Consider the following 21113-nt stretch of genomic DNA (forward strand, 5'->3'; position numbering starts at 1 on the left):
CAGAGGTGCAGGAGAGCCAGGAAAGCAGATCTCCTCTTCAGTGTAATACAGATTTCAGATTATCTGACTGGGCAGACCCAGGTCCTGGTCCAAGGATGATTCTGTGCTCCCAAAGGCCACGTCATGAGCCAGTCCCTGGACAGTGAGGACTCTGCTGCAGGGCCGGAAGACACGGTGGAGCCACAGCCAGCTCCTTGTGAGGAAATGCAGACAGCAAAGCCAGATCCAAGCCCTTCCCTGCAAGCCAAGGCAGCTGGCTGAGCCACCAGGAATCTCAGAGGAACCAAGTGAGGAGCCAACTGCATGAAGGAGTCAAAGGCAGAGGCTTCAGTTACAGTGTAAAAGGAGAAGCGCTCGCATTGCCTCATCCCAGCCTCATTAGCCAGAATCTCCTCTCGGAACCCTGTCTTGTGCTTGGCTCTGTCTGTGTGCGTGGAGTGGACTTCCTGGGAAGCCCCGCGTGCCTCGTCTCCCTCCGACATCTGGCTCTCCACCTGCCCGCCTGCTCTTCTGCCTCCGCCTTGACTCCGGATTCAAGGAGACCCCAGCTGGGATAAGGTTTCACTGAAGGGGGTGGGGGTGGGGGTGTAATGAGAATTCAGGTTATTCCCCCAGAAGTGAAGCCAGGTGCCAGAATTAACTCATAAATGACCTGGAAGTAGGGGTGGGTAGCGTGGTGGCCAAGTTTGCAGATGATACCAAATGATGTAGGGTGGTGAGAACCACAAAGGATTGCGAAGAGCTCCAAGCAGACCTTGATGAATTAGGTGAGTGGGCTCAGAAATGGCAAATGCAGTTCAATGTAGCAAAATGTAAAGTGATGCACATAGGGGCAAAAAATCCAAACTTCACATACACGCTACAGGGGTCAGTGCTATCAGTCACAGACCAGGAAAGGGATTTCGGCGTCTTAGTTGATAGTTCCATGGGAATGTCAACTCAATGCATGGCAGCTGTGAAAAAGGCAAACTCTATGCTGGGGATAATTAGGAAAGGAATTGATAATAAAACTGCAAGGATTGTCATGCCCTTATATAAAGCAGTGGTGCGACCGCACTTGGAGTACTGTGTCCAGTTCTGGTCGCCACATCTCAAAAAGGATATCGAAGAGATAGAAAAAGTGCTGAGAAGGGCAACGAGGATGATTGAAGGATTGGAGCACCTTCCTTATGAGGAGAGGCTGCAGCGTTTGGGACTCTTTAGTTTGGAGAGGAGACGTCTGAGGGGGGATATGATTGAAGTCTATAAAATTATGCATGGGGTAGAAAATGTTGACAGAGAGAAATTGTTCTCTCTTTCTCACAATACTAGAACCAGGAGACATACATTGGAAATGCTGGGGGGAAGAATTAGGACTAATAGAATGAAACACTTCTTCACACACTTCTTGGGGTCACCAAGCGTGGTTCTTTCAGTGCCCAAGAGAGACCATCCCTGCATCCCTCTCCCAGAGGCGTAGCTGGGCCAGAGCGCACCTGGTGTGCACTCTGGCTTTTCCGTGCCCCCCCCACGGCACCCCCCCCGTGGTACCCACCCCCCTTTGGCGCCCTCTTCCCACGGCGCCCTCCCACACATGTTCAAAATCCACACACACAAACGACCTGGTGGGAACTACATTTCCCAGGGAAGTGTAGTTCCCACCAGGTCGTTTGCAGCCTGCTCGGTTTGCTAATGTAAGTGTGGAGATGCTGTTTCAGGGAGGGTGTGCTGCGGGGGGGGGGGAAGGGGCGGGGAATTTTCTGCCCCCCACGTGACCCAAAGTTGTGCACCCGATGCATGGCGCACCCCCCATCCCCTGGTAGCTCTGCCACTGCCCTCTCCCAACAGTTGCTCAGTTGCCTTTGGAGTAGCCAGATGCATAGCTAGGGAAAATGGAGCCCAGTGCAAAATCTGAGTTTTGTGCGTCCCTTCCCCCCACACCCCCTCCCTCAGGCAGCCACTGTGATGCTGGAATCCACCCACAAACAGCATCACTTTCAATGGTGTTTAAACTAGAGAGCCCAAATTCTCCTTTTAAATCCACCTTAAAGGGAGAATCTGGGCCCCCCAGTTAAAACAACATTGGAAGTGATGCTGTTTTGGGGTAGATTATCCCCCACCCTGAAACAGCATCATTTCCCAAGTTTAAACTGGGGACCTCAGATTCTCCCTTTAAATCCATGCCAAACGGGGTGGATTTAAAAGGAGAATCTGGGGAAATTTGGGGTGTGCCTGCTGTCAGGGGTGCAATTGTTAATCTAGCAGCACCAAATTTTCAGATTATATTTAGGAGATTTTCCTGATGATACCACCCAGGTTTGGTGAAGTTTGCTTCAAAGGGTCCAAAGTTATGGAGCCTCTTAACGTGTAGCCCCCTATTAGCTCCCATTGGAAACAATGGGGATGGGGCACCCCCCTTTGGGAGTCCATAACTTTGGACTCCATGAACCAAACCGCACCTAACGTGGGTGGTATCATCAGGAGAGTCTCCTGAAAAATCCCTGAAAGTTTGGTGCTGTTAGCCTAAAAAATGTGCCCTCTGCAGGCCAAAAACTGAAAAAACACTAAAAAATACAAAAAACCCACCAACAAACTTGCAATTTTTGCACCCCCCACAATTGTGGCGTGTGTACAACGCATGCCCCCTGGCCCCCTAGTAGTTTCGCCTCTGGGAACAGCTGAAGTTTCCGCACCATTTTGAAGGGCAGCCTATGAAGACCATATTGTAGTAATCTAACATGGATGGGATCAGAGCATGGATCACTGTAGCCAGATCAGACTTCTCAAGGAAGGGCCAGGATCAAGAACACTCACACACCCAGGATGCTGACCTGCTCCCCCAGGGGGAGGGAGACCCCGAGGAGAACAGCCTGGCTCTGGAGATCCACCTGCCTTCCCACAAGGTCTCCCCCTCCCCCAGTTATTCTGGCCTAATGACCCCTGAACCTTGGACATGGCTGAGGTGGTGGTGATGGGAGAGCACACATTACATGCCAATGAGGCCGGCTTCAGTTTCAGGGGCCAAGTTCTTGCCACACTGTGGGGCCAGCCAGCCCTTCTCTCATTCAATCTATGCCCAGAGATAGGAGGACCCAGAAACAAAACTAAAGCACCTTTTCTCTGTTTTTCTGGTGGAGAAAATGTGAGGGAACACATAGAAGAAACCCCAGTGGAATCTCTTCTCTTTTGGAATGAGCAAAATGCGTCTCCAGGTCACGTTTTTTTCAAACTCAAAATGCCCAGCGTGGAAAAAATCTGAGCTGAAAATGTGAAAATGTGCTGTCAAGTCGCAACTGACTCATGAAACTGCCCTCCGCCCCACATGAGTTTTTCCACGCAACAGAGGAACCAAAGTGGCTCATTCTGTTGTATTGTACCTCGATTTTTTGTTATCCACCACCCAGAGCCCCTTGGGGATTGGGCAGTCTATCAAATATAATAAATAATAAATAGTTGTGATGGAATAGTACTGTAAAACTAGCAAAATCACACATGACTGTGAAAAGCATCTTTGCCTTTTGATCTCCTGGAGGGAGGACAGGAAACTATGCAGAGGTGCTAGGATGAAACTTCAAAGGCCTAAGTTGCCTCATGGCCTGAACAGAGTTTTCCTGAGAAGGGGGAAACAAAGGTTTTGGAATTCCATCTTGAGACGTGGTCAGGGAAGCATCTCTGGGCCATGGGTTCCCGGAATGGGGACAAAGAACCAAAAGGATTGTAACTAGCTGAGCAATCTCTTACTGCATTTAAGTTTTATTTCTTTGTTTTCTGTTTTTCAATAGAAATCGTTGAGACCTCAGCTGGTTGGAGTTATTGGAGAAAAGAACCCAGGTTTTACTGAAACAAGCATTGGCTCTCCCAGGCTTGCTTTCATGATATTTTTACAGTACTATTCCATCACAATAGTAATAATCTTTGCTGGGGAAATCATCTGTGATTTTAAAAATGGATGTGCTTCTAAGAATATTATTTCTCTTCCAAGTGCTGCTAGTAATTAACACCACAACATGCTTTAAGCAATGGCAAAAAGATCTGAAATTTACGGCTGGTTATCATCTGAAAGAAAAGTACTGTAAAGATGGTATTTAACACTGAAAAAAATTGTCTAAAGTGTACAAATTGTTCTAAAACAAATGCTGACAATTGTTGGTTCTTTTTTCCTATGCGGTGGACGACCTGTAACAAGGCAAAATTGTTTTTGGGGTATCATTTTACCAGAAATGCAAAAGATTATCCAAAGAACTATTGAGAAAAAAAAACTGAGGCATTCTTGTCGGGACTGATTGAGGTATCCCAGATCAACATAGAACACTTTTCATGTAGAAGACAACCTACGTGGGGTTGGACTTGAGGGCCCTCCTTGTGGTTTCTTCCAACTCCATGATTCTACAAACCGCAGCAAGGATTTTATATGCATACAAATGGAGGGACAATAAAACTTCCACAAAACAAGATTGGATTTCAAAAGTCCCAGGAGATGCAGAGACGGCCAGGCCAACAGCGTTGACGAGAGACAAGAATATGGACAGTTTCCTTAATGATTGGAAACCCTTTGCAGACCACCTACTGAAAACATATACAAATGGAGAGATATTGGCAGGATTTGAGATTTAAATGAAAACAGCGGATTGAACTAAAATAGTTTTATAAGAAGGACTAAAAGCAGAGGAAATGGGGGTACCAGCCATAAGCACAAAACAAGGTTTGAGTTTGGATCCATAATGAGGTAGCTGTAAGTCACCATTATGTAGGGATGTCTTGAAATGTGTTTTTTTTCCCTTTATTATTATTATAGTGGAGATTAGGGAAGACTAGATTTGGGGTTTTTTTCTTTTCTTTTCTTTTCTTTTCCTTTCCTTTCCTTTCCTTTCTTTTTTCCTGTATGCGTTATTTTGTTTATGTGTGCAAAATAAATAAAAATTCTTTTTGAGGAGGTGGAAACTGCCCCCAAGTATCAGCCGACTTATACGGTGACGATGTCATAAACCACACTGCACAATGGGACCCTCCTAGGGGGGAGCCCCAGATGAAGAATTGAGCAAAAATAAGCACGTGCTGGGGGGCGCGCAAGAAAAGAGGGCCCCAGAGTGTACGTTGAAATGCTATATCTATCTTCAAGGCAAGAAAGCAGTGGAAGGACAGGTGTTTTGTTTCATACTAATAATGATATTTATTCATTGGAGTATATATATTTTACAGTTTACTCTGCTATTGTATTTTGACCAGGGTGACGCCTGTTGTGAATGAATGGGCTTACACTGGAGTAGGGCTCCTCCTTTGGATGGCTCCCTGTGCAGTACATGGCTATTCCCTCAGCCAGAAGTGCAGGTTGGACAGGAATCTGGGTCCTGCACATATTGCAATCCCCCCATTTTAATTTTTCCTGGAACAAAGGGGGGGGGTTTCCCCCATTTCTTGAATTTTGGGGAGGGGGCTGCTGACAGACAAGTTTAGGACTGGACTAGGGTGTGTGTGGGGAAGGGGGGTCCTATGTAAAAAAAAAAATCAACCCATCTGTGCCAACCCAGCTTTTCCCCTTTTTCCTACAAAGATTCTCCCCCCCACTCCGCCCAGCCACACAGACACACGCACCCACCAGGTGTCCCTGGGTGAAAGGGGGGGGGTCGTGCTGAGGGTGTTCTCCAGAGGTGGAGCCGGGGACTGCCTTTGAAGTCCCCCCCCTTCTGAGCCCCCTCCCTCCGCCCACTCCTCCCTTCTCCCCACTCACCCCAAAGCCCTGGAGCCCCTCGACGGTGGGTGGAAGGGTGCAGCCAGATCCGCTCCCCTCCTTCGCCCACCCCCGCTTTTTCTTCCTGCCGTTGAAGAAGCCTAAAGACCCCCCAGTTGTGGCGGCAGAAGACGTCCACGGCGGTCCGGTATACGTCCAGGGTCTCCTTGTGGCTGTTGAAGTCCCGGGCGAGGGGCTCCCCCAGCTCCGTGACGCCCTCGAAGGTCCCGCGGCGGCTGTCGAAGCGCAGGATCTCCTGCCGGTCCCAGATGAGCCTGTCCAGGAAGCGCACCTGCCCCGCCGTCCCGTTGGCCAAGCGGCACTCGGACTTCGTCTAATACAGCAAATGGGGGGCTGGGGCGAGGGGGGGCACAGAGAGAAGTTTGGGGGGCAACAAACAACCCACCCCCGGACGGGACGCGGTGGGTGGGGGAGGAACAGCAGCTCCTGTTCTCCCCTCCTCTCCCCTCCCCCCAAACACCCCCCCCTTTGCCGAACCAGTGGGGGTGGGAGGGTCCGTGGGGCCAAAGGGAGCACCAGTGAGAATCCCCCCTGAAGGCGCGTCATCGGTCTCCGGGCAGAAGCCCCCGCGGCGGCTCCCGTCGAGGAAATCCGTTCCCCCCCCCCCCCGGTGTTAAAAGAGGGCGGAGAAAAAAGGGGAAGGGCTTTAGGGTGGCCCCCGTTTCCTCACCCGCCCGCCCCTTTTTTTCTGGCTCCTCAACAGACCCGTTTGCCTTGACGGAGGAAGGCGGGGAGACGCATCAGTTGTGCGAAGCTCCAGAGGTGTAGCTAGGAAAAGTGGAGCCCGGGGCAAAATCTGAGGGTTTTTTTGGGGGGGGGGGCAAATATGGGCAGCGCCCTTCACCCACCACGACCAAACAACATTTTTTGCACCAGGTCATCTCAAAGTCACCATCACATTATAGAACATGCCCCAACAACACAAACCTCAACACACCCAGGGCTCCCTAGTTCAAACAACATTGAAACTAATCCTATTTTTTGAAGGAAGGGAAATCCACCCTGAAACAGCATCACTTTTACTGTTATTTAAACTAGAGAGCCCAGATTCTCCTTTTAAATCTACCTTAAAGAGAGACTCTGGGCTCCCTAGTTCTCCCAAAGAACTAAAGAACTCCCAAAGAACTCTGGGCTCCCTCTTCTCCCAAAGAAGAGGCCTACAGAAAGGGTGATAGAATGCTGTACAATCAGGCCAGAAATGTATTAACAAAGGAGATCAGAGCAGCAAAAAGAAACTACTCTGAAAAGCTAAAAAATCAGTTTTCACCAAACGGAACAGCAAACATGTGGAAAACTCTCAAAAATATCACCGGTTACAGTAAACCACCTTCCCAAGCTGAAGGAAATCAGCAATTGGCAGACGACCTGAACGTGTTCTACTGTAGGTTTGAAAACAATCTACAGTCACCTTTCTCCACAACCTCTATCTCAGATGCACCAACAATAGCCAAACTTCCTATAACTGAACCCATTTCATTGGGTTTACAACCCCTGGTGATCTCAGAAAAGGAAGTGCAAGATCTATTTCACAGACAGAAGCCTGGAAAAGCACCAGGCCCAGACAAGATAACACCTTCTTGCCTAAAAGTCTGTGCTGTCCAATTGGCCCCCATCTTCACCCAAATCTTTAACAAATCACTAGAGATGTGCTATGTTCCTTCCTGCTTCAAACACTCCACTATCGTCCCAGTGCCGAAGAAGCCTTCCATCAAGGAACTGAACGACTACAGACCAGTTGCTCTAACATCTGTAGTTATGAAAACTTTTGAAAGGCTAGTGATGTACCATTTGAAAACCATCACGGATCCACTGTTGGACCCCTTGCAATTTGCATACCGAGCAAATAGATCGACAGACGATGCTGTTAATATGGCTTTGCACTATATCCTACAGCATCTTGAATCGCCAAAGACCTATGCAAGGGTCCTCTTTGTTGACTTTAGTTCAGCATTCAATACTATCAGACCGGACATTCTTCTAACCAAACTAAATCAGCTAGCAGTACCTGAGCATATTTGTAAGTGGATCACAAGCTTCCTAACAGATAGGAAACAGCAGGTGAAGCTAGGAAAAATTACATCAGACACCTGTAAAATGAGCACAGGGGCCCCCCAAGGCTGTGTACTTTCACCACTTCTCTTCTCTCTGTATACCAATGACTGCATCTCAAATGATCCATCTGTTAAAATACTGAAATTTGCAGATGATACAACAGTGATTGGTCTCATTCGAGACAACGATGAAACCGCATACAGACGGGAGGTTGAACAACTAGCCTCGTGGTGCCACTGGAACAATCTAGAACTGAACACACTTAAAACCGTAGAAATGGTGGTAGATTTCAGGAGAAACCCTCCCATCCTACCTCCTCTCACAATACTAGACAACACAGTATCAACAGTAGAGACCTTTAAATTTCTAGGCTCCATCATATCTCATGACCTAAAATGGTCACCTAATATCAAAAATGTCATCAAAAAAGCACAACAAAGAATGTTCTTTCTGCGCCAACTCAGGAAGCTCAAACTGCCCAAGGAGCTGCTGATACAGTTCTACAGAGGAATCATTGAGTCTGTTATCTGCACCTCTATAACTGTGTGGTTTGGTTCTGCAACCCAACAAGATCGACACAGACTTCAGAGAATAATCAGAACTGCAGAAAAAACAATTGCTGCTAACCTGCCTTCCATTGAGGACCTGTATACTGCACGGGTCAAAAAAAGGGCTGTGAAAATATTTACTGACCCCTCGCATCCTGGACATAAACTGTTTCAACTCTTACCCTCTAAACGTCGCTACAGAGCACTGCACACCAAGACAACTAGACATAAGAACAGTTTTTTCCCGAATGCCATCACTCTGTTAAACAAATAATTCCCTCGATAATGTCAAACTATTTATTATATATTTATTATATAATTACTGCACTACTTTTTTCATCATTCCTATTACCCATCTCCTCCCAATTATGACTGTATGACTATAGCCTGTGCTGACATTTCATTTTATTTTATGATTTTACATTTTATGTTTTTATTACTATTGATTGTTTCCTGATTGCTTACTAGACCTATATGACAATCATTAAGTGCTGTACCTTATGATTCTTGACAAATGTATTTTCTTTTATGTACACTGAGAGCATATGCACCGGAGACAAATTCCTTGTGTGTCCAATCACACTTGGCCAATAAAGATTCTATTCTATTCTATTCTATTCTATTCTATTCTATTCTATTCTATTCTAGTTTAAACAACATTGAAAGTGATGCTGTTTCAGGATAGCCCCCCCCCCCCCAAGAAAAGCATCATTTTCAATGTTGGTCATTGTGGGTTTTCCGGGTTGTGTCCAGATTTCTCTTATAACAGACTTCTCTCTGTGATACACCTCTGAAGATGCCAGCCACAGATGCAGGCGAAACGTTAGTAACAAGATCCACCAGACCATGGCCACACAGCCCGGAAAACCCACAATGACCAACATTGAAAATGATGCTGTTTTTTTTGGGGGGGGGGGAATCTATGGCTATCAATCTTGACCCTCTTTGATCTGAGATTGCAAATGCCTTAGCAGACCAGGTGCTCGGGAGCAGCAGCAGCAGCAGCAGAAGGCCATTGCTTTCACATCCTGCACGTGAGCTCCCAAAGGCACCTGGTGGGCCACTGTGAGTAGCAGAGAGCTGGACTAGATGGACTCCGGTCTGATCCAGCTGGCTTGTTCTTATGTTCTTAGGTTTGACACCTGGGGATTGCTTCCAAAGCGGGGGACGCCAGCTTGTGATTTCACTGCCATTGTTATGAGGTCTGCTGCTCGTAAATGGAAACAGGAGCCGTTCTTCCGCATCAGTAGTTTCCAGGTGGTTTCCCACACGGTCCACGTTGCAAGAGGTCTCTGGACAAAGCGCATGAGCTTCCACCCTGTTGCCCCCCACCCCACCCCCCACAGGCCTGGTAGGACCATCCCACCTCACCTGCATCTGAAGATTTGACTACTCGGAAACCCACAGCTACTGATCAGAAAGTTCAGCGGGGGCTTCTCTGTCATACCCTCAAGTTAGAGACATGGCCTGCTGCTGCTGCTGCTGCTCCCGAGCACCTGGTCTGCTAAGGCATTTGCAACCTCAGATCAAAGAGGATCAAGATTGGTAGCCATAGATCGACTTCTCCTCCATAAATCTGTCCAAGCCCCTTTTAAAGCTATCCAGGTTAGTGGCCATCACCACCTCCTGTGGCAGCATATTCCAAACACCAATCACACGTTGTGTGAAGAAGTGTTTCCTTTTATTAGTCCTAATTCTTCCCCCCAGCATTTTCAATGAATGGTTCTAGTATTTTGAGAAAGAGAGAAAAATTTCTCTCTGTCAACATTTTCTACCCCATGCATAATTTTACAGACTTCAATCATATCCCCCCTCAGACGTCTCCTCTCCAAACTGAAGAGTCCCAAACGCTGCAGCCTCTCCTCATAAGGAAGGTGCTCCAGTCCCTCAATCATCCTCGTTGCCCTTCTCTGCACTTTTTCTATCTCTTCAATATCCTTTTTGAGATGTGGCGACCAGAACTGAACACAGTACTCCAAGTGCGGTCGCATCACTGCTTTATATAAGGGCATGACAATCTTTGCAGTTTTATTATCAATTCCTTTCCTAATAATCCCCAGCATAGAGTTTGCCTTTTTCACAGCTGCCATGCATTGAGTTGACATTCCCATGGAACTATCAACTAAGACGCCCAAATCCCTTTCCTGGTCTGTGACTGATAGCACTGACCCTTGTAGTGTGTATGTGAAGTTTGGATTTTTTGCCCCTATGTGCATCACTTTACATTTTGCTACATTGAACTGCATTTGCCATTTCTTAGCCCACTCACCTAATTTATCAAGGTCTGCTTGGAGCTCTTCGCAATCCTTTGTGGTTCTCACCTCGCTACATAATTTGGTATCATCTGCAAACTTGGCCACCACGCTACCCACCCCTACTTCCAGGTCATTCATGAATAAGTTAAAGAGCACTGGTCCCAAAACGATCTGTGGGGGGACACCACTCCTTACATCTCTCCATTGTGAGAACTTCCCATTTATACCCACCCTTTCTTTCCTGTTCCTCAACCACTTTTTAATCCATAGGAGGACTTCCCCTCTTATTCCTTCATTGCTGAGTTTTCTCAACAGTCTCTGATGAGGAACTTTGTCAAAAGCCTTTTGGGAATCCAATTAGACAATGTCCACTGGTTCCCCCTTATCCACATGCCTGTTTACACCCTCAAAGAACTCTAGTAAGTTTGTAAGACAGGATTTGCCTCTGCAAAAGCAATGCTGACTCTTCCTCAGCAGGTCTTGCTTTTCTACATGTTTTATAATTTTATCTTTAATGATAGATTCTACTAATTTACCAGGAACAGATGTCAAGCTGACTGGCCTGTAATTTCCTGGGTCCTCCCTAGACCCTTTCTTAAAGATTGGTGTGACATTGGCCATCTTCCAGTCTTCAGGGATGGAGGCAGATTTCAGGGATAAGTTGCATATTAATGTGAGAACATCAGCAATTTCATGCTTGAGCTCTTTAAGAACTCTTGGATGAATGCAATCTGGGCCAGGGGATTTGGTAGCATTTAGTTTATCAATGGCTGCCAGAACTTCTTCCTTGTCTACCACTATCTTCGCTAGTTCCTCGGATTCACCTCCTAAGAAGCTTGGTTGAGGTGCAGGAATTTTCCTCACCTCCTCTTGGGTGAAGACAGATGCAAAGAATTCATTCAGCTTCTCTGCAATCTCCCTGTCATCTTTTAGCACACCTTTTGCTCCTTCATCATCTAACGGGCCTACCGCTTCCCTTGCTGGCTTCCTGCTTTTGATGTACTTGAAGAACTGTTTGTTGCTGGTCTTGAGGTTCGCAGCCATGCGTTCCTCATAATCCTTTTTTGCCTCCTCTACAGCTAACTTGCTTCTCTTTTGCCACCATTTGTGTTCTCTCTGGTATTCTTCATCAGTTAAGTTGAACTTCCATTTTCTAAAAGACATCTTTTTTCCCTAATAATTTCCTCAACCTCCCTTGTTAACCATGGTGGCTTTCTTTTGGACTGGGCGCTGCCTTTCCTAACCTGCGGAACACATTCCAGCTGAGCTTTTATGACTGTGTTTTTAAATAACCTCCAAGCATCTTGGACAGTTTTGACTCTCTTGATTTTCCCTTTCAGTTTCCTGCGCACTATCCCCCTCATCTTTGAGAAATTTCCCTTTGTGAAGGCAAATGTAACTACATTAGTAGTTGTCACTTGTTTGCATGCAGAGATACTGAATCTGACAGCATTGTGGTCGCTGTTCCCTATCGGCTCAACAACACTGACTTCCCGCACCAGGTCCTGGGTCCCACATAAAATTAGATCTAGAATCACCTCTCCCCTGGTTGGTTCTACAACCATCTGCTCTAAGCCACAGTCTTTTAGCATATCCTGGAATGCTCTCTCCTTACTATGACCTGAACATGCATTTTTCCAGTTTATATGGGGATAGTTAAAATCACCCATTACCACTACATTTTTGTTGGCCTCTCTAATTTCTTTTTCCATCACAGAATCCTCTTGTGCGCTTTGGTCAGGGGGACGATAATATATTCCTAATGTTAAACTATGCTTCACCCCTGGTATTGATATCCACAGTGCTTCTGTAGAGGAATCGGCTCCCCCTGCATTGTCTATTTTATGTGACACTATGCTCTCTTTGATGTAGAGGGCCACCCCACCCCCAACACGCCCTGTCCTATCCTTCCTGTAGAGCCTGTAACCTGGGATAACAGCATCCCACTGGTCCTCCTCAATCCACCATGTCTCTGTGATGCCCACTATATCAATGTCCTCCTTCAAAACTCTGTACTCCAGCTCCCCCATTTTAGGTCGAAGGCTTCTACTATTAGCATAGAGACACTTGTATACTCTGTCTCTGTCCCTAACCCGGGATTTATGTGTTTTGCCCTCTAGCCTTTTGTAGACACTATCCTCCTCGCTTGTATGTGGTTGATTTAGAAAAACCTCCCTCTCTGTCTGCATCCCCATGGACTCTGTATTCCGAACCGAAGTCACCTCAGCTCCTGTCGGCTTTCCCCCAAGGATCAGTTTAAAAGCTGTTCTGCCACCTTTTTAATGTTGAGCGCCAGCAGCCTGGTTCCTCTTTGGTTAAGATGAAGCCCGTCCCTTTTGTACAGGCCTGCCTTATCCCAAAAGGTTCCCCAGTTCCTGACAACTCTGAAACCCTCTGCCTTACACCACCTTCTCATCCACGCATTGAGACCCTGTATCTCCGCTTGCCTAGCTCGCCCTGCGCGTGGAACGGGTAGCATTTCACAGAATGCCACCTTGGGGGTCCTGGATTTTAACCTGTTTCCTAGCAGCCTAAATTTAGCCTCCAGAACCTCCCGGCTACATTTCCCAGTGTCATTGGTACCAATGTGGACCATGACTGCTGACTCCACCCCAGCACTGTCTAACAGCCTATCTAGATGAAGCGTGACATCCGCAACCTTCGCACCAGGCAGGCAAGTCACCATGCGGCCATCACGCCTCTCACAAACCCAACTCTCTATATTCCTAATGATTGAATCACCCACTACAAGGAGCCCCCCACCTCCCCGAGGGGTATCCTCAGTGCGAGAGGATATCTGACCACCAGCTAAGGAAGGGGTCCCATCTAAGGGAGCATCTTCCACCACCTCAGACTGGCACCCTCCATCACCCAGACTCTCATTCTCCATGACATCAGAAGAGATGTCACCTTGGGGGTGGGACCTGGCTGTTAGGTTCCTGAAAGCCTTGTTTGTTGCCCTCTCTGCCTCTCTCAGCTTCTCCATGTCTGCTACCTTGGCTTCAAGAGGACGCACACGTTCCTTGAGTGCCAGGAGCTCATTGCAGCGAGGGCACACCCACAACTTCTGTCCTAGTGGCAGATAGTCATACATGTGACACTCAGTGCAAAACACTGGAAAGCCCCCATCCCCCTGCTGGCTTCCTGCCTTCATATCTAATTTTGTTTAGATATTCAAATACTGATTTTAATTAGTGCCTCCCTCTTAAGTTTTCGATACCTTCTACTATCCCTTAAAATATGTTCGTATTTAGTAAAACACCTGCATGCGCCGTGAGGCGCGCGCCGCTGGTTCCAGAGATTAACTGAAAAGATTTAAAAATTTGAAAAGCCCCACCTCTCAGCAGCCCCACCAATCAGCAGCCTCAGCAGCCTCCACCAATCAGCAGCCCCAGGACAAGGGGAAAAAAAAGAAAACCCCTGTTTAAAATACTGTGTTTAAAAGATGTGGCTTTGAGAAAAGCCCTCTGAAAAGAAAAACCAGAGCTCACTCAGCCCTTTCTGGCCCACTCCTCTTCTCCACTGCTACTCTTCTGATACTGTTCTCTGCTGGTTCCAGAGACCTGAGGGTCCCTTCCAGGGGAGCAATGTTTAAGCTAACAGTACCAAATTTATTCTATCTTCAGGAGACTCTCCTGATGAAACCACCCAGGTTTAGTGAAGTTAAAAGGGTAGCCCCATCTACTATTAGCTCCCATTGGAAACAGTGGGGGATGGGGGCACCCCCTTTGAGGTCCATAACTTTGGACCCCCTGAACCAAACTTCTCCAAACCTGGCTGGTATCATCAGGAGTGTCACCTGACAATAGCCTGAAATTTTGGTGCCGCTAGCCTAAAAACTGTGCCCCCTGCTGGCCGACAACGTAAAACACTAAAAATCCCCCCCAAAAAAAATTGGAAATGAGCCCAAATTCTTCCGTGCCCCCAATGGTGGGCGCCCGGGACATTTGTCCCTGAATGTCTCCTATGTAGGCCTATGTATCACCCACAAACAGAGCCCCCTCCAAGTCCCACCACCACCAATGGGAGAGGTCAGCAGCTGCCTGGGGGGGGATCCGGCCTGGGGGGGTGGCCTGTGGGAGGAGGCCACAACAGGCCACTGGAGGCAAAACTGGAGTACCCCACCAGGGGCGGATTTTTCAGTGCCTTGTTTCACTTGCTCTTCCGCCCCCGCCCCCGCTTGTTTAGAGAGTCCCTCCTCCCTCCTCCGCCTTCTCTTCCCTTCCAGGAACGCCCCCCCCCCTTCATCCATCCCCAAGGGGCCTGGGAGTTGGTCGGACCATCCTGTACAAGCTCCACAGACAGAGCCAGTGTGAGGTGTAAGTGGTTGCAGGTCTGGAAGAGCCAGGTTCGAATCCCCCGTGGAGTGGTCCTTTGGGCCTGTCGCATGCTCTCAGACAGACCTACCCCACAGGGTTGTTGAGAGGACAGAATGCAAGAGACTCAAGGCACAGACACTTGGGGTCCCCACCGGGCAGGAAGGTGGGGGTATCAATGAAGACAACAAAGAACCTGGCAGGGCAATGAGGAGGAATCTCAGATAACCCCCCCTCCTCCCAGTCTTAGAAAGAGGGTCCCCCTTCCACTGTGAGTAGGCGGGGGGCCGGCTCTTTAAGCCCCCTCCCACCATTTCACACACACACCTGCGCTTACCAGGGGTCTGGGGTCTCCTCTCTGTTCCAGGCACCAGGTGGGCCCCCATCAACACCAGCAGGATCTCCAGCAGGGTCAGGCCAGACCCCATGGCTGCCCCATGGAAAACTCACCTGCAGTCCTCAACGGGAACTTCACTGTTCACTGCTGGGGGAGGGCTCTGAAGTCCTGGGGAGGGGCCTTGTCCAAAGAAGCACCAATGAGAATTCCCTCTGGGGCAGCGTCATCAGTCTCTGGCCAAAGCACCAGCAGCTGCTCTTCTTGTGGGAAACTGTTTTTTTAGGGATGACTATCAGAGAAGGTGGGGGGCGGGTGGAGGGCATGAAGGGGTCTCACTCTCTGCCCCTTTGATCGATGTTTGCCCCCTCCCCCGTAGCTGATCCCTCAAAGTCCAGAGGCAGCTCTGCCAACTGGGGTCTTCTCTGGGAAGGGGGAAATTGGGGCTTTGCGACATTCCTAATATAAACCTTAGAAACCCATATGGGATCGCCGCTCTTTTTGACCCGTACCCAACACAAGGGGCTGAAAATAAGACTGCAGGGACAGGTGTCAGTTCTGTGAGTTTGTGCAGGGTGTGTGTCTGTGAGTGTGTGTGTGTCTGTGTGTTATTTATTGACCTCTGAAGGAGATGAGATCCAGTGGGGTCGAAACACATCCGGTCTCTTTTGTGCTGCATTCCGGGGTATTTTAAATATGTTCCATCCTAAGAAGTGAGGCTTTGTGGTTATTTGTGACAAATGTGGTGATATTGTGATGTTTTACGTGTTTTTGGATTTGCCTGTATATCTTCTTCTATTGAGAGTTTTCTGTGTAGCTTTTTGTTGTTAAGAGTCAAGCAGAGTGCAATAAAATGTATATTTCACGTATATTTGAATCGGTATCTTTTACTCTTCCCAACCTCTTTGCCTCCTGACAGACTGAAGGACTCGTTTTCTCTTCCTCGACAGGGGGGTTTCCAGTCTTCCCCCCTCCCCCAAAAATACTGCTTTGTTCAACTGGGGCAGATACTTGTCCTGAGGTCTTTGGGTCGTCGCACACTTTTCTTTCTGGGAAGGGAGGGGGGTCAAGGAACCCCCCCCACACACACACACACTCCTGCAAGGCCCCCCAGGATCCAAATGAGGAGTGGTCCTCAGAGCCCCCCCCCCCATGCAGAGTGGGCCAGTACTACTACTGGCCCTCAAAGTCCAAGAAGGACCCACAAAGCTGATGCCCCCCCCCCTTTCTAGAGTGCGCCTGTGAGGGGTGGGGAGGGGCGGCCTGGACTCTTTGTTGCCTAGCCCCTCCCCATAGTCTGCTGCAAAGGCAGAGATCCTGCCCACCCCCAGACCACTAAACCGGGTGGGGGAGCAGGAGGAGGAAGGATCCTTGCTTGGCCTGGCGCTTGGGGCGCTCGGCACCCAGCTGGCAGTGCAGGCCCCCCCCCCACTGGCCCCTGCAACCCCGAGGGGGCCCATCCTGGCCCTTTGGCAGCTAGCACTGTTCTGGGCCAGGTGGGGGGGGGGCACCTTTCTGTGCCAGAAACCCTGCAGGGTCTGGGCCTGAGGCTGCTGGGGGGTGTTTCCAGGGGCACTTACTCCGGTGCAAGTGGGGCCTGGGGGGGGAGGAGTGTAGCTGTCCCTGCTGGGAAGGGGCCCTTTTGAGCCACACCAGAAACAGCAAGCAGTTGGAAGGGTGTGGGGACAAGACATTTCCAAGAGCACAGGGGGGGGTCCCCTCTTGGGGAGGGGTTGTCCAGGGAGCCTCTGCAGTTCGGGGGGAAGGGGCTTTCATCAATCTTTGTCCAAAACCCAGAGGGCATTCCCCTCTCCTCCCACCCCCCATGGGCTGGGGCAGGGCTTGCAGCTTCTGAGTTCCAGTGGTGGGGAGTTCCATGGGAAAGACTCTCCTGGCTCAGCGCCAGAGCCTCTCCTGAGGGTCCCAGGTTCAACCGGGGGCGGGGGTGGGGGGAGGAAGGCCCTTCTCTGCTTCAGCCCTTGGAGAGCCGCTGCCGGGGCAGAAGGCGGCTTCGCTTGCCCGTCGGTCTATCTGTGGCTCGGGCCGCTTTCTGGGCCTCCCCTGCCCGGCAACTGCTAGGTCATCGGCCAGGCCTTTTCTCATTGGCTGCCCCGCACCCAGCCAGGGCTCGATCCGGCGTCCCTGCCCCGCGGCCCTGCATAGCTGCCCGTCTGTCCGCACCGGCTGGCCGCGTCGTCCCGAGTCTGAGAGGAGATGGGGGGCCTGGCGGGGTTCCAGTGGGTGCTGCTGCCCCTCCTGGGTGTCTACCTGGTGGCATCAGGTAAGAGACCCCCTCGGTACCTGTGGGGTGGGGCAACAGACGGATGGGTCTGCAGGGAGGAGTTCACGGGCCGGGAGAAGGGCGGCTGGGGGGGCCCGGGGGAGCAGGGGGAGGGGAGGCGGGCGCCTCTCAGATAAAGTTTCCGCAAAGTTTGGGCGGGGGGGGGGTTTGGAAATTCTCCCTCGGACTTTTCTCTGGCGTTCCCAAGCATCGACCCCAAGACAAGAGCTTAAGGAGACCCCCCAGCAAAGAGCAGCGGCTGGAGGGGGGGGGCACAGCAGATTCTCTTCTCTGAATGACTGGGGGGGGGGGTCGATGAAGGGAGTCCCGGTGCCCCTTCCCTCCCCTTCCTTGCCAGCTGCAGCCCCTCCTCGGGGACCCCTCCCGGGAGGGTCTTGCGCAGGTGTGAAGGGGTCGCAGGTGCCGCCGGCTGACGCTTGTGCCTCCCCCCCCCCCCGTCCGTGCCCCTCGGCAGTCGGGTCGGAGGAGGTGCTGTCGCAGGTGGCCTTCGTGCAGCGGGGCCTGAGCGCGGAGAAGGGGCCCGACGGCGGCGGCGATGAGTTCATGTTCGACTTCCAGGGCGACGAGATCTTCCACGTGGACCTGGGCCACAAGGAGACCGTCTGGCGGCTGCCCCAGTTCCAGACCTTCACCAGCTTCCAGGCCGAGGGCGCCCAGGGCAACATCGCCGTCCTGCGCTCCAACCTGCAGACCCTCATGAAGCGCTCCAACTTCACCCCCGCCGAGAACGGTACCCCTCCCCCCGGGCGGGCGGGCGGGCAGGGACCCCTCCCCTCCCCAGGGCCCCTGGGGCTCCTGCCGGGGCCCCTGTTGCCCCCCTGACAGCCACCCTCTCTCTGCTCCTCCCCTCCCCCGCAGTCCCCCCGCAGGTGACGGTGTACCCGAAGGACCCGGTGGCCCTGGGGGAGCCCAACCTGCTCGTCTGCCTGGCCGACGGCTTCTCGCCCCCGGTGATCAACATGACCTGGCTGAAGAACGGGGAGGTGGTGAAGCCGGGGGAGGAGACGGACTTCTACCCCAAGGCAGACAACTCCTTCCGCAGGTTCTCCTACCTGGCCTTCGTCCCTGACCCCGAGGACATCTACTACTGCCGAGTGGAGCACTGGGGCCTGGCCCAGCCCCTCACCAAGGAGTGGAGTAAGGATCAGGACCGCGGGAGGTAGCAATTGGGGCTGGGGGGCTCGGGAGCCACAGAGAAGGGCTGCCCCATTAAGGGACAAGCCCTCCGGGAGAGGCAAGTCACACCTTCAGCCCGCGGACTCATCCAGGGGTGCCACCTTCCCTTGAAGGCAGAGGAGCGCAGCCTGGTATCCTGGTCTTGGGGGAAGATCACTTCAGATGGAAAAGGCTGGCCCTGCAAGGGACTCCTGCCATTCCCCCCTCCTCCCTCTTGACACCCCCATGAACCTCCCCCTCCTTCCCACCCCACCCTACCCTGGACAGGAACAGGAGTAGATTTGGCCCTCCTGGTGGTCATTTACCACACTCCAGCCCCCCACGCCCAATACCAGACTGTTTTCCTTGCCCTCTGTGGTGGGCTGCTGCACACACCCCTTTCTCTCCGGGTGCCCGTTGGCCTGACCCTGCCTCAAGAGACCTTCAGATATCGGAGGAAATGGAGGCCCCAGGAAACCAGCCTTCCTACCAGGGGTGGCGCTGGGATCACCATTCTTGGTCATCTCCAGGAAGGGTTTTCAGGCGGCGGAGTGTGCGTGCGTGCGTGCGTGTGTGCATGCGTGTGTGTGTGTGTGTGATAGAAAGTGATGCCCCCAAAGAGTGCAGAATCGGAGGGGCAGAAACCCTGGGGGTGTGTGCGCTGGATCAGGCCCCTACTCCCTCTAACTCCTCTCCCCCCCCCAGACACCAACGTGCCCGAGCCCCTCCCAGAGACGGCAGAGAACGTGGTGTGCGGCCTGGGCCTGGCTGTGGGCATCGTGGGCATCATCGTGGGCACCGTCCTCATCTTCAAGAGCCGGCAGAGGAACGAGGGCAACTACCGCCAGAGACCCCTGTGAGTCCCCCCCCCCCAAGAAAACCAGAGATTTTAGAGAGGAAGGCCGCAAGGTGGGTGGGGGCACTGCCTCCTGTGGCTTCAGGGTGCCAGCAGAGGGGGAGGAACGTGAAGGGGGGGACTTCATGGGGGGGGGGACCGGTCTGATTGTGTGAGATGAGCTCTGGATGGCTCATCTTTGGAGAATGTCTCTGGCCAGGTATATTCACTCACCTGCCCTGTTCTCCTCCCCCCCAGGTAACGGAGGGAAAATGTGCCCCTCCCTTCCTGTGAAGACTACACCTGCCTCTTTCCTGACCCACCTCCTTCGCTGCTCCTTTTCAAGCAAAGCCTGCTCACCTGAGTCAGCTCAGAGAATTGGAGGGGGGAGGGGGAGAGATGTCCACCAATATGTTGCCCCCACTGAAAAGGCCCTGCAGGGGCCAAGCCAGGTGGCCACCCAGGAAGGGGCTTAGGGGCTTCTTCCTCAGCCACGCCCCCAAGGACAGACCCCAAAGGACCCACGGCAACGATCAACTCCAACCTCTTTCCTCGCCATTAACTGCCCGAGCAGATTCCATCCCTGATGCTCTTCCGGCCTCTCTTCCCAAGAGAGGGGATCCACCCCCAACCTTGAAACCCTCCCTTTCAGGGGTGCGGGGGAGGGGGGTATGTGGGGAGGGGAGTCTCTCAGCCTCTCCCTGCTTGTTTTGCTTGGGTAAGTGGGGGGGGGGGGATCTCTTACCCATTTTCTGGGTCCAGAGAATCTCTGGGAGGAACCATTGTGGCTCTGAAGTGCAGCATCTTGGCCATTTAACGCACACCCCACGCCAGGACTTTGGTGAGAGTCTGCTGTGATTCTGGCATTCTACTATTACAACATCTCAGATCTTCCTGAGAGGAAGGAGAGCTGACGAATGGGCCTCCTGTGGATCAGCCCCACTCTCATGCCTTCAGTGGCAGAGTTAGTCAGCTGGGGGGCTTCTTGGGAGAGAGGAAAATTATCCCAACCCCCATCCCATAATAATCCTGGGTATGGGGTCGTGGGAAGGAACATTCTGCAGCATGAAGCAAAGGCTTCCTCTAGAGAAAATCTCACCCCCTCCACTCTCACTCAGGCCAGGCCCTTGCATGATCAAGGCGGCGGGGGGGGGGGGGGGGGATGCTGATTTTTGCTTGGGGAATTATTTTGCTGAAGGGGGGGTTCTAAGCAGCACCCTCCGCGCTCCCCCCATGTTTCTATCTTGCTTTTCTGAATGAAATAAACCGAGGGGTGTTTTCCCTGAATTCGTACCTGAGTCTCGTTGCTTGGTTTTATTGCTTAGATATTGCTGAAGTGAAGCTACAGGCAGGTCACAAAGACACACCCAGGCCCAGACTGCGGATTGCGGGTCAGCACATACACACTTGCGATGCTTCGTGGGGACTGGAGGCAAAACGGGCTCTCTGCTGGCTTCCCTTCCATGATATTTACAAGTTCCTTTATTTGTTTGGAACCCATTTGTTTGAGGAGCCACATTCAGCCTCCGCCGCCCCTCCAGCTTGTCCCAACCACACCCCTGTGAGGAAGGTCAGGCTGAAAATGTCT

At 51.3% G+C, this 21113-nt stretch overlaps 2 protein-coding genes across 3 annotated transcripts in view; one reads left to right on the forward strand and one right to left on the reverse strand.

Moving 5' to 3' along the window:
• Positions 1-15378, reverse strand: part of LOC125429375 (class II histocompatibility antigen, B-L beta chain-like) — a 52560-nt gene extending 37182 nt beyond the window's left edge. The window contains 4 exon segments of the mRNA XM_048490445.1: positions 336-520; positions 2811-2936; positions 5708-6061; positions 15237-15378. Coding sequence (XP_048346402.1) covers positions 336-520; positions 2811-2936; positions 5708-6061; positions 15237-15327 — 756 coding nt within the window. The 5' untranslated portion in view covers positions 15328-15378.
• A 2012-nt stretch (positions 15379-17390) lies between these two features.
• On the forward strand, positions 17391-20818 carry LOC125428828 (HLA class II histocompatibility antigen, DR alpha chain-like). 2 transcript variants are annotated; one of them, XM_048489516.1, is made up of 5 exons: positions 17391-17514; positions 17990-18265; positions 18394-18672; positions 19396-19599; positions 19784-20818. In XM_048489516.1, exons 1-4 carry the CDS (start codon positions 17448-17450, stop codon positions 19548-19550), a joined length of 777 nt encoding a protein of 258 aa, XP_048345473.1. In that variant the 5' UTR covers positions 17391-17447; the 3' UTR covers positions 19551-19599; positions 19784-20818. The 2 variants fall into 2 exon arrangements, with proteins under 2 accessions (XP_048345473.1, XP_048345471.1); XM_048489514.1 differs by having other exon boundaries at positions 19396-19546.
• The last annotated feature ends 295 nt before the right edge of the window (positions 20819-21113 follow it).

This window comes from Sphaerodactylus townsendi, linkage group LG03, assembly GCF_021028975.2.
Source record: "Sphaerodactylus townsendi isolate TG3544 linkage group LG03, MPM_Stown_v2.3, whole genome shotgun sequence".
NCBI lineage: Eukaryota > Metazoa > Chordata > Lepidosauria > Squamata > Sphaerodactylidae > Sphaerodactylus > Sphaerodactylus townsendi.